Source organism: Calonectris borealis, chromosome 1, assembly GCF_964195595.1.
Source record: "Calonectris borealis chromosome 1, bCalBor7.hap1.2, whole genome shotgun sequence".
NCBI classification, from domain to species: domain Eukaryota; kingdom Metazoa; phylum Chordata; class Aves; order Procellariiformes; family Procellariidae; genus Calonectris; species Calonectris borealis.
In genome coordinates, this window is record NC_134312.1 from 68,295,336 (window position 1) to 68,308,934 (window position 13,599).

At 45.5% G+C, this 13,599-nt stretch overlaps 1 protein-coding gene across 1 annotated transcript in view; it reads right to left on the bottom strand.

The window, feature by feature from the left end:
* The window catches only part of NINJ2 (ninjurin 2), a 50,101-nt gene extending 37,158 nt beyond the window's left edge, over nucleotides 1-12,943 (bottom strand). The window contains exon 1 of the mRNA XM_075159142.1: nucleotides 12,401-12,943. Coding sequence (XP_075015243.1) covers nucleotides 12,401-12,679 — 279 coding nt within the window. The 5' untranslated portion in view covers nucleotides 12,680-12,943. The remainder of the gene's footprint in view (nucleotides 1-12,400) is intronic.
* Between the last annotated feature and the right edge of the window lie 656 nt (nucleotides 12,944-13,599).

Here is a 13,599-nt window from a genome sequence, read left to right on the forward strand (position 1 = left end):
CTCTCCTTCCCTGCCCTCCCTACCTTAATTTCATACATCCCCTAACACCTCAGCTCCTGCAGCATTTGAGTACAGAATGTGAATTTCCCTCTGCTCACAGGTATCAACATGTTAGCGTTGATTGTGTACATAATATAGGTGCCTTGGGCAAAAGGCAGACTGAATGCTACTTGGTAACAGACACAGTATTCCCACAGTTTTGGGGCCACCAAATATTATTTATAGCACAACCAAGAGGAGTCATAGAGTCCTACCTGCCCTTCACAATGCATCAGCAGGAGATGAGGGCCTTCAAAGGACATAGATCTTTCCATACAGAGATTGTGATCAGTAAATCACAGCCTTCTCTTAGCCTGTATATTTTGCTGGTTCTAAGACAAACTTCCCACATGTGTGCTCTCATTTCTGCTGAATCAGCCTTACAATTACACCTACTGAGCAGATGATAACAAATGAAGAAGTACTTTGTCATGTTGTCGTGGTTTAACTCCAGCCGGCAACTAAGCACCACACAGTCGCTCACTCACTCCCCTCACAGTGGGATGGGGGAGAGAATCTGAAAAGTGAGAAAACTCGTGGGCTGAGATAAAGACAGTTTAACAGGTAAAGCAAAAGCCACGCACGCAAGCAAAGCAAAACAAGGAATTCATTCACTACTTCCCACCGGCAGGCAGGTGTTCAGCCATCTCCAGGAAAGCAGGGCTCCATCACGCATAACAGTGACTTGGGAAGACAAACGCCATCACTCTGAACGTCCCCCCCTTCCTTCTTCTTCCCCCAGTTTATATACTGAGCATGACGTCATATGGTATGGAATATCCCTCTGGTCAGTTGGGGTCAGCTGTCCCAGCTGTGTCCCCTCCCAGCTCCTTGTGCACCCCCAGCCTCCTCGCTGGTGGGGTGGGGTGAGGAGCAGAAAAGGCCTTGGCTCTGTGTAAGCCCTGCTCAGCAGTAACTAAAACATCCCTGAGTTATCAGCACTGTTTCCAGCACAACTCCAAAACATAGCCCCATACTAGCTACTATGAAGAAAATCAACTCTATCCCAGCCAAAACCAGCACACATGCAGGATACAAATGTATCATGTGTATGGAAATGGCTGATACAGCTGGAGGAGTTACTCAGCTAGATACTGTCCCTTACTTCTCAGAGAGGTCAAGAATACTGCTGGAGACAGTGTCTTCTGATTGAAGGATAGCCACTGGGAACAGTATCCTTTCAGACTGCTCCAGCCAGATCTGCAACAGTATATACCCACAATGTACTTCATAAGCAGACTTATCAAGTCCATGGACATACATGGTTAATTGCACAGTGCTCATGGTAAAGCTCAGTGCAACTTGCTCTTGCATAACTCCTTTGAGGTTTAGTTGGCTGAACTTTACTTTTCATAAGTCATTTGATAATATGTAAAATAAAAAAAAAATGGGAGGAATATAAAAAAATTATGTTAGGCTCACCAATAACAGACGGACTGGGCTCCTAGCTGAGAAACAAGTTCTCATCAGATAGGAAAAAACAGGGAGGGGAACAAAGGAAGAAAAAAATTGCTTTTGGATGAGAATAAAGAGGAATGTATTGTTATCATTTGCAGCCACAGAGCGATGCATCTTTTTGTTTTTTTAGCTATTCTTTGCTGTTGGCGACTACGGGGACACCTTTCCCTGCAGCTGGCCAAGCATCTGAGTCAGTTGCTCCCACAAGAGAGATAATGTCCCTGTTTGTACGCTGTGCGAGTGAGGCAAGAGGAAGCGCTTTAAAACGACCCTGCCCCACCCTGGCTGTAAACACCTGAGTTCACCACCACGCTGGCCCGCATCTGAACCCTGAGCCCGTTCCCCCTCCTGGGGATCTGTAAGAGAACTGCCATTTTGCCACGGCCCAAAACAGTGAACACCGTAAGACTGACCTAGTTCAGTAACTCAGGGTGATGCCTGGAGGCTTGTGGCGGAAGGTAGCGCAGAGGGGGTTGGAAACGAATCAGACGGCTACTCAGCTCAACATCGCTAACCAAAAGCTAACCTAATTAGTAGCCACCAAGACCTGTTGCCATCTGCTCTTGACTTGCCTGTCTGAGCCTGGTCCTGAGTTTAAATCTCTGCATAAAGATACAGATCTACAGCGTGCCTGCAATGCTGTCCACATCAGAGATGGCTTTAGTTATCTGGTTTTTTTTCACCGTCTCAGCAGAATAAATTGAGCATTAGATCAGCTCAGAGATGAAACACACCTCTTGCTATACTTAGTAGCTCAGGCTAGGATGAAATGGGCAGCTCCATCTTCTCTGGTTTCTGGAGACAGAGACCTCCAGGACTCTCAGTTCTCTGTATCTGTTCCCCCCATTTGGCTCACCAGCATTCATAATCTGTCGTTTTGTGGACCACACCCCGTCAGAGGTCTCTTCTGGGGCTGCACACCTCTTTTTTTTTTTTTTTCTTCTCTCCTTCATGATTTTCTCCCTATACTTAAGTAGTTATTTTTTGGTGTGTTTGGATTTTTTGTTTGGTTGTTTTCTTTTTCTGTTTCTGGGATGCTGAAGATAACCCCTCCTCTGAGCATGTGTTAGGCCCATATCTCTTTCCCCCAAGATCTGTGTAGCTGCACCTGGATATGAGTAGTTTTCTCCCTCAAACTCCATTGCACCCTGGCTCCTCATCTGAGAAGGAGGGAAGAGGGGCTTTTATTGTGCTGGTGGACTTTGCCCATCCCTTTCTGGATCTGAATAGGCCAGCATTATTTCACAAGTGCTAAATCCACTCACAATGGTTTTAAATGGTTGAGCTGCTGAGCCAGCTGAACAGCAAACACCAGAGGGGAAACCACATTTCGTGAGCGCTTCAGATTCCTTCAGACTGTACGTGGAGCCATTAAGAGCAAAGTAAAAGCCCTTTAACACAACTCCCTTCGGCAACTTTTTCACAGCCATATGCCAAAAATGGGGGCTGACTAAGGAAGTGGTCCAGAATCAGCTCCCAAGAATCTAGCATGCGAAGATGAAGATGGAGTTCAAATCTGTTTCTGTTAAAAGGGAGGAAAACATCAGCCTATTATATTTTCTTGTAGTATATTAATCCTTTGCTGGATGTCTCTCTGATCAGTGTGGATTGCCAGTAGAGGTATCACCATGGGCAAAAGATGAAAAAAACCCCAGATGCTTACGTTATGCAGGAATATTTTTTATTGTATTTGTGTTTTCCTTATTCTTTATGTCTTCAGCTAACATGACCAGCCAAAAAATATCCAAGAATGCAAACAATTATCCCATTGCAATAAGATGGATGAAGGCCTATCTAAAGGAGTTACTATTTCTGTCTCTGTCCAGACTTGTGAAGACAGGGGACTTAATTCTTCCTTAGAAGACATAATTGCATATTCCCTAAATGAGTTCTTTCACAATGATCTGGGTTAGCTTAGACACTCAGTAATGGAGGTTTCCTAGCCCAGACAGTCTTGATAGAGTAATTACTTTGAGCAGTTGCATTGAGGGAGCAATAATAATTGATGGTGGCGGCGAGGATGAACCTTCCCCCTTCAGCACTTCAGCTCCAGTCAGCAAAAAATGTGTGGCCACAGCCTGAAATCACACAGGGACATGCAGTAACATTTCATCTTGAATCAGCTAAAAAAAGGTGCAAGCTTAAAGTAGAATAGTTGCATCAAGAACCTGTATGGTCATTCTGAGTCAGAATTTATGTTTAATGTAATTTAGCTTGTTTCACTTTGGCTTTGGGGTTTGCTTCCTACACCAACATGGTTGAGCATGACTCTTGCTCCACCAAGAAAGAGGTGCAAACACAGCTGCGTGCCTGAACTTTTGAAAGTGTGTCAAAATTTGTTCCAATTGATGTTGAAGTTACATTCAGCAGGGAAGGAATTACGTTTGGTTTCTTATTGACAGCTTCAGTTAATATTCTTCTTTACATTGTGTGAAGTAACAGAGCGGTCTCTGATGACTAAATAAAACAATCATCTTTAACACTTTCTTCAAAAAATAGTGGAGATTAAGAATTTAGCCAGTGAGAAGTAGAGATGAAACCACACAACACACTGCTGCTCCATGGCAATCCACCCATCCAAACAGAGATGCTCAGTCTTTCCTTCCTGCTCCTGTCACTTTCTACTTGTGTGTTCTTGGGTACATCAGTGGTCATTTAACTGTGTCTACCTTGACTTAATATCTGTAAAATAGCAGGAAAACACCTCTTGGCTCCATGTGGGGATTGTGAAATTAAATTCACTGATATTTATAAAACGCTTGTAGAACTAGGGACAGCAGAACTTGGTTCTCACACAAGTTCTGTGAGAGTATGGAGTATTGCTGTGTTGTTATTTTCTGCAGAAACATTCCTTCAGTAAAACACAGGTTCCAGAAGAATGGCTGGTTGCCCTTTGGCTCTTGTTAGATTGATAGAAGCAGTTATTTTTCTCACATAACAAAGGTCTGTGGTGAATTTGGGGCTTTTTTTTTAATCCCCCAAAATATTATTTGGATTTGTGTGAGTGCAAAGAGAAAACTGAAAATATGCATAAATATTTGCAAAAATTAAAAACCTAACGAAAAACAATAAAACCTAAAGAAAAAAAAAGAGCCTGAACAATCCACAAACCAGTACATCATCTCATTTTCTTGTTCTCATTTCTCTAAACCTGCTGACAGGATTCCCCCAGAATTTCCAGTGCTTGCTGAACCTTGACCCAAGCAGTTTCATGAGAAATCTCTTCCCCAAGGGTTATTTTGGATAGAAAGTTCTAAGATCCTGAGTATAATGGTTTTCACAGCTGTAATTATAGAGTCACACATCTGATTCATGTAATTTGACAGGGAATTATAACTTGCCTGGTTCAAAGGAGTGTGTCAAGGTGTATGGTAGCTGGTGAGGTGAATCTTGCAGCATCTGCACATGGGCTCCTCCATTATTCTGGTGTCCAGTTCAAATGTTTCTGTTACGTGTTTACATACCTGGGGCAATCTAGACTACAGTAGTGGAGCTCATTTCTTGTATTCACTTTTCCCAGTGAAGGGCTGAGAAATGGGTTGAAGGCTTCCATTTTTAGTGGCTAAATGAGCAGAGGTGCTGTACCTGTTTGTCAGCTGGGGGCAAACAGAGAAGCAGGTGCATGGTTCAGCTTTCAGGTGTGGGCTGGAATGAAGCTAAGGGAGGCAACTTTTTGACAAAAGATGCAAAAATCGGTTTAGCCGTGGTTTAACAGGTACTTCACATTGCAGAGGACTCCCACTCACAAAGATGTCTCAGTGGGAGGTTTTGCTGTTGGCCAGCCAGGAGAACCATGTGTTGCTACCACCATAACCAGGATTATGATTATTCACTAAATAAAACCCACTCCTTGTGCACTCAAATCTGCAAGGTGCAAGTGTGGGTGAGATGTAGCTGTATCTCAATGTGTGAAACAGGTACGCGGTGAGAGATGGTGCCCCTAAAGGTTGTGGCTGAGGAGGAGATGGTGGAACAAGGGGAAGGGGGTCCCGCTGGTGGCCGATGCACAGGCGCTGTGAGCGGGCCAGGCCAAGCTGGTGGTGCAGCACGGGAGCGGCATGAGGGTTGTCCTGGGATGGTTTGGTTTGGCTGCGAGCTGACCTTGTCCTCCAAACGGGGTGTAGCCGTGCTGACTTGCTGCCACTCTCAGTGGGGCATGGGGCCCCTGCCATGTAAAGCCCTGAGTGTCCCCTCGGCCCCCAGTGCTGCGCAGGCACCATCTTGTCACCCCAGGTCCTGTGCCACTTCACCCCCTTCCCAGCCCCGCAGGGAGACCCCATGCTTCCTGGGCCTTGCTCCCTCTCTGCTCTCCCTGCTTCAGTTGTACGAGCTTTATAAAGTAGGCACAGAAATCTGTTATTATTAATAAACTTTTGTAGCTGCCAACCTCTGGGGTCCTCTTCCCTTGCCTCAGGGGAGGTGGCAGCACCCCCCAACCCAAGTGACTCCCTCCCTCCCAATCTCCTCTTCAGAAACGTCTGGGCTTCCTCAGATTACTTTTATACAGCCCATTTCCCCTCCCTCACAACTTTGACCGTTTCTAGCTGTGACCCGAGCTCTGGCTCTGCGGTGGTTATCAGACATGGAGGCGAGGTGCTGCGCACGCTGGTCTTCCCTACAAGGCAGTGGGGGAAAATGTCCAGTAATTTACTGTTATGGCAGCCCCAGCTCTGAGTGAAACTCCAATGTCTAGTGCCACATGTTGTAGACCAGCATGCGTTGTCGCTGTGGACCTATGTGCAGCTGCAGGCAGAGCCTCTCATGGAGCCCCAGGAGGTCTGGGTATCCCTCGTCCCTGCGAGGCTGAAGAGGCAGCACCATTCGTACGGCAACTTCACCCCCTGCCGCAGCGGGCCTGGGGTCTGAATGCTCCGCAGTCAGTGGCCTCTGGCAGCACAGCCTCCTTTCTGTAGCTTATAGCACTGGCAGGCAACCTTTTAGATACATGAGAGGAAATGAGGACTCATAACGGCAGGCCATGGCTTTTTCTTTCTGTTGTAGGGTTATCTTAATCCTACCCTAAACCTAAACCCAGCAGAAGAATCCTATTTAACAACAGTCCCTTGTACTCTTCTGTGGGAGGCCTCTGCACGCCTGCTGCTTCAGTGAGAGCAGGTTTACTGACCGATGGGTCAGTCAGGCTAATTCACTATTTGATATGCTCCCAACAGCCCCTTTGCCCCCTTTCCCTTCTCTGCCTTCACATGCAGGGCTTCACGACGGACATGGCCTGCCCGGTGCACAGCATGGGACCAGGCTCCCTCCCTCAGAAAGACATTGATACTTCTCTTTCACCACCCCTCAACAAGGTGGAGTGCAAGGGATCAGATCAGCCTCCGGTGTCAGGCCGCCGATTTCCATGGGATAACTCCGAGGGTACATTTGACCCCACATGTGCCTCATTTTCCCCAGATACCATAAAACCTGGGGTCCAGTTTCTCAAGATGAGAAAATACCACCCCCGTGTTTGGGAAGGGCATAAGTGAAGGTTCACCCTAAGTGGTATGGCTGACCGTGTCCAGGTAGAGAAGGCAGAAGGAATGTATAGAGGAGAGGAGAAATGCCACATCTGACTATAGAACAAAGGACCAATTAGTACTGACTGTAAGAAAAAGTCTCCTCCTTCTCAGCGTGTTGTGACCGAGCTGTCTGTCTTCTAGTGTGAGTGTTACTGGTTTCTGGGACCAGCGTGGGTAACGCTACGCAAACTTGCAGGTCCCTGCAGCTAGAGAAGAGCATAGGATCATTCTTGCTCCTAAGTGTGATACCCTATTTCACACCTGTCTTTTGAGCAACCAGGGCACGGTGAATCTCTGCCTAACTCTCTAGGGCTGTAAACCCTGTAAAGGCTTTTTCTCAAGCAGCAGTCCGAAATCTTGCAATCTGAGTGACGTTCGCTAATGACAGCAATTATTGCTACTGTTTGGGCCATCCCTGCTTCTTCCACTGGCTACAGCCAGACTTGGACCTTCAGCTAACTGATCTGAAGTGAGGGGTAGCTGCCACCGAAAGGAGAGATCCTGCTGCCTCTACATGCTCTCATGGCCACGCAGTCTTAGTCATTTGCAGTTGTCTGATCCTCCCGAGAACCACTGCAGGACAGCAAACCAGAACACTAACCTTGCCAAAAAGTGGTTAGTTTTCTCTGAGTTTAGCTCTCTGAACCAGCTTTACCAGGGTCAAACGAATGGCACAGGCAGTGGAGTGTACCCCTGAGAGTAGGGAGTGTTTGAGGGGCTGCAGTAACTGGGTTAGTTTAGTTAAAAACACAGGGAGATAAGTTCCTCGAACTCTTGATGGTTGAGTTGCACACACCGTATAGGGATATCACAGGGATGGCTCTTTCTGAAGCACTCGCGATTTTCTTTCTGAAAGGCTCTTTCTCTCTCTCAGTGCAGACTGTCATTACCCAGGCCCAACTTACAGAACCCAAATAAAGCCACTGAAGTCCCTCGGGGCAGAGACACTGCTCGGTTGGCGACATTAGACTGCCACCGTTCTAGGAAACCACTGAAGGAGAGTAAAGGTCCTACGGCACTAGAAAGCACAAGCTGGCTGCTACTGCAGAAGCGGGCAAATACGTGCCCAAGCCAAGAACTTGTAAGCACATCACAGCCTCGAGGCACAAGTTAGAGCCACAAAATACCACAAAAACAAAAGGCTAACTCAGTTGTGAACACATTCACTGCATCTCCTCATCAGGCCTAGACTGAAAGTGGGATGTGGGAGATGGGATTTACAGTGGTAAGTGGGACTTTCCATTTGTTTTGTGGGCATTTTGGAAAAGTCCCCACTGTCAGGCCTACAGCTAATGCTATTTATCTCCGTCCAAAATCTTGCTGCTGTAGATCTGGTCAAAAACTGAGCAGTGGAAGTAAATTATTCAATTATTTAAAGCCTTTTTTCCTTGCAAGTTGCTTGTAAACCTGTCTTTATTTCCACAGATGTATTTTGCATTCGAAGTATTCCCCAAACAGCTTCTGCCAAAAAATTCCAGTGTAGGGTCTATTTTCCAGAATGATTATTTTATCTGTTTACTCTTTTCACTTTTGATATGTGAATGATTCCCTAAATGGTGAGATATTATTTCTGCTTCTCGTCCCAGAGGATTGTAAATTTTTTAATCCAAAGGGTAAGCAACTATAAAAAGAAAGATATAGCCTCTTTTGCAACAAGAATATGGATGACATTCATCCGGCGCACATCCCTTAAACTCCCATTTATACAGAACATAACACCCATTCATGAATAAGAAGGTATAAAAATACAAACTTAAAACTCCGGAGCCATTCAGTATCAGCCCCAATCTTTGCTCCGTTCTGCAATATTCATCTGGTGCTCTGACAGACTTAGCCGTGGCAATAACGTGTGAGTGTTGCTGATTTCAGCTGTCCACAGACTTCCCCTGGCCACTGCCGCTGTGGTGGGAGTGGTGGAACGGATGTTGTCCCAGTCGCTCCCATTCACAGTCTGGTACATTAGCTTAAATCACCGATGAAACAGGGTTGTGTTAAGATGCCAGATCGTGAACTGCAGCAGCTGAGGTACACAGCTAAAAAGATTTAATGGGTCTTTTGCTGCTGAAAAGAACCATCCTGTATGTCTCCCTCCCCCTCTCTCCCCCCTGCAAATCTCTATGGAAGGGTTGGAGGCGAGAGCCAGGGGGAATAATAGCATAAAGAAGTGCAGATAAATCAGCCAGAGTGTGGCTATCAAAGCCATAGTTCTATTCTAATTTATAAACCTTTGTTTCCTGAAGTAAAAAGAAATTGGTGATGGGATCTTGTTGTGGATTTTTATTTGATTCTATCGCAAAGGTGTTTTTCTGATCCCAGCTATCTCAGGATATACTCTGTTATATCTCATCAGGTTACTGGTCTGCCTGCCTGGTTTCTCGTCAATGGCAGATGCTTAATAGGGGAAGGTGAAAGTTTCACTTGGAAGCCACAAGTAGAGATGTCTGGGAAGAAAAATGCATAATTCAAATTAATTCACGTTAAAGTTTTATCTTTTAATAGGTAAATTAATCTTTTTAATTAGAAGATTTTAATTCAAGTTTTATCTTTTGTTTCAGCAGTTGGCTGGCTGGCATAGATCTGCTGAGGCTGCTCTACAGCCTTGTGGCTTTTTTTTCCATTTCAGCACCATTTCCTTTTAGCATCTCTCTGTGCACAGTTTGAGGTCTTGTTAGTCTTCCTAGAAGTCAGAACTGGAAAACAGACTCCTTTGAAACACAGGGAACAAGAGAATTTTTGTGAGGGAGAAAGTGAATTAATGGGAAATACTTCTTGCTGTTACAAAGCAAGTCCTAGGTCCCACTTACGCAACCCACTTGCATTAGAGAACCCTAGGTTCTCTAATGCAAGATACCACTTGCAGGCTGGTCAGCAATTGTGCCATTGCCTGTAGGGAACTGAAAAGGGTATTTATTTTTATCCTGCTATTGGCTTATGGGATTTGAAAGTACCTTTTTTAGCTTGCATAAGTGTAAATATTGTTACTGGACCTCCTGACCTCTCAGTGCTTGCTCCAATATTTGACCTTCTGACCTGCTCCAGGAGATGGCAAATTCCACAGGCTGGGTGAGGGAGCGTCTCCTGTTACGGAGACTTTTAATTTTGCTGAATGAGCTCCTGTTCTCATGCTTTAGGATGAGCAAAAAGGTTGGGGGTTGATCAGTTCCCCTTAGAGCCTTCTTAAATCTCGATTGCCTCTTCAGCTCTCTCCTACGCTAGGCCAGAGGCTCATATTGTTTTCATTCTCTTGTTGCCTGTCAAGCCTGGCTATGTAAATGTTGCATAAAAAATGCTAGTAGGTACTGTGCAACTGCTTCGGGTACAGGACCCTCTCCCTATAAATAAAAATTTCTGTTTTGTATCATAGTTAACTTTCATGACTGTTCCTGCTCCTCCATCCAGGAGCTCTTCGAGGAGAAGCGAGTCATGCGTTACTACTCCAGAGCATGCAGTGCACATTCCCACAAGCTCTTCATAAACCCACAGCTGGAAACTTCCAAGAAGACACCTGCTCTGCATTCGGTGCGCAGAGCAGGGACTCAAAAGAGGCTTTTGAATGTACTTTCAGCTGAAAGACTTTTTTTTTCCTTCCACTGATCACTCCTTCCCCCACCTCATACTTCTCAAGTCTCATCATGCCAGGACCCTCTGCTTGTCTCAGCTATGTGGTCATATGTAACGCTCTTTCCCTCCCCTGCCAGCACTGTGTATTTCCTGATCATAAGCATGCAGGAACCTGTGTGCATTCACCTACATTTTGTACTGCCTGGTGGCTTCATGAAATCCCTGTAAGGTGTCACAAAGAAAACCTCAGTAGCTTGATTTTTCTTGTGGCAACCTGTGTACAGGTGGATAGAGACACTCCACACCTTCCTGCTCTAGAAACAGATAGGTATGCTCTTTTCAATTTTGTAACTCAAGGAACCTTTGACTTTCTTGGCTTACTTATTTGACTATCATAAAGGCTGAAGATGCTGAGGATCACTTTTGGCTCTTTCTCTTGGGTTGAAAGAGAAAAATCTAAAATCCAGATTTTTCAGAAGTTTATGAGCATTTTAATCAGTGAAGCTGATTTTTTTCATCTATGAAACCTGGGCTTCAAATCTACTATCGACCCAAAACTTTCCATTGGCTGGAAAGATTTAATACACAAGGAGTTAATCTGACTTTTTATTTAGAATAATTTTGTTCTCTTTGCCCCCAGTTCCTGGCTTACTGATTTTTATACTTTTTCCCTTATTATCTAGTTCTAGGAAAGCCTAACCTCTCTCTTCCTCAGTCATAAATAGAGTACATTTTCACCAACTGTCACAGCTACCTGTGTATCTCCCTCAGTTATTGTGTCTGTTATCTGAGCATAACTGCTCCCAGGTCTTAAAAAACTGCTCTGCACCTTGTGTCTCAGCGGAGCTATGTTCTGCAGGATCAGGGAGTCTCGGTTCTTCTTTCTAGTTAAGGATAATTGTCCTGATTAATTCCAAGAGCACAAATCTTTCCATTTTAGTTTCTTTGACATAGGCCAAAGAAATAAAAATTGAGACCCCAGATGGACTTCCCCATTTTCAAGTCTGAGGATGGTTAAGTTTAAGAAAAATCAGCTGCAAAACTTGGACCCTGCTGCCGACCCTCCCAGGGCTGGAAGCTGCGCCCCAGGGCATATTCTCCCCTTCTCCAGAGTTGTCTGAAGTGCAGATCTAGACTTGAACTTCTGAAGTTTGACGGGTGTTTGTGATCTGGGGTTTTGATTCCAGTTCATCTCCGATAGTTTCTTTTTCCAAACCCTTGGGTAGTTGCCCTTTCCTAGAACACACACTGAGCACAAGAAACACCCTTCTTAAAAAACACAAACACTCAGAAGAGGAACACAGAGAACTGAAAGAGTGTCACCAAGAAGTTTTGTTTCTCTAGAAACCCTACATAGGAAACCCTGGCCTCTGTGTTCCCTCAGCATTTGCTGTATTTATTTCTCCCCTCCAGATTGGGAGCATTTTCTGCCAAACAGAGAGAGGCTTTGTGAGATGAGGAAAGGCTCAGATTTTTGCAGCTTGTAAAGTATGTGCTGCCTCCTTCTGAGAGCTGAAGGCTAACTTCTGCCCCTGCTGCCCCACCTTCCCACAAAAAGCAGCTCTTTTTAGTAATACCCCTCTTCTTACCCTCACTCTGTTGGGAAAAGGCTCATAACAGCTCCTGGCAGAACAGGGCAGAGATCCTGCCGCGAGCTTTTCTTCAAAGGAGAAGAGAGGAAAAAAGCAGCACTGAATTTTCAAGTGAAATTGGCTGCCAAAGCTGAGGAGGGAATGATAGGAGCGGTGGATATTTCCCTCAAAAACCGGGGATCTTCCCTCCCACTTCTCCCTCCCACGGGTATTTCCCCAGGATGGACTCACTTGAAGATTGATGCTCTCCCCGTCCGAGGCCATCCTTTTGCCCCCAGATCTCTTCCTCTGCACACGGAGCTGGGCACTGTGCGCTCCCGGAGACTCTCTCTTCGCTGGACCGGGACGCGCAGCTGCTGGAACAGACCTGCTATTCATCTGCCGGCGGCCGGCCGCCCGTCTTGGCATCAGCTGGGGGGCGAGAGAGGGGGTGGCACGCCAATTCTTCATTGTCCGGACAGTCTGTGGAACAAGCGTCCCTCTTAGACTTTCCGTGACAGTTGTGTTCATTACGTGTCCGTGCTACCTCTCCGAGGCCAGCTGAGCCTCATGAGCTCACTTGGGCTGGGACGCGGTGATGCAGCCAGTGTACCAAGAGGTTCCTGGCGTGGGCTGTGCAGCCGCAGCAGCGATCCCCATCTCTCCCTGTCTCCCCAGCGCACAGCAGAGCGTACGGATGAAAAACTAACGGTTGAAGAGATTAGGTCCAGAAAGTTGTGCCTGCTAGCTGCTGCTGCGGCTGCTGCGGCTGCAGCAAAGATATTGTTACGGCTCAGATAAAATTTCCACTTCACTCTGTTTATAGTCCTTCTTCTCAGTTTTCTCCCCAGCCAAAATGCCCTTCCTTTCCCCTCCCCAACACTTCTTTTAGTTGAATTTGATATGTCTGGTCTCAGCTGAAATAAAATCTTGCTTTTTGCTTAAGTTAAAAGCAACTGTGAAGGATACTGGAATGGAAACGTATGCAGCCAGAAGCAAGTCACAGTGTAGAAAAACATGTTGTTGTTATTAGGTGGAATCCTCAGGCAGAAAAATCAGCGTAATTGTCTAGATTTTAGAGAAACAGAGTAGCAGAGCTACTCTGTACTACCTGCAGATCAGGCAGTCATGTTTGGCTTTTGAAGGACAATTTCTGGAGTCACAGTAGCATAGAAAATTTATGGCAAGAAATATATTCTGTTTAAACAGTTTAGCCAAAGGCATGTTCTAGTACTCCAGCCTGACTAAAAATTCTGACAAGTCTGTCAGTAGACAATCCTGTTGCATTGACGCTTCGCAGCAAAAGGCCTCATTTTGCAATGAAAATACCAGTGCTTAGTACTGCAAGTTCATTTCAAAGTGCTGATGAATTTAGCTTCTCTGCATTACTCTCAAACAGTTTTTGTTTTTTTTTTTTAACTTACAGCTGTATGAGCTGAAGCAGCAAGATG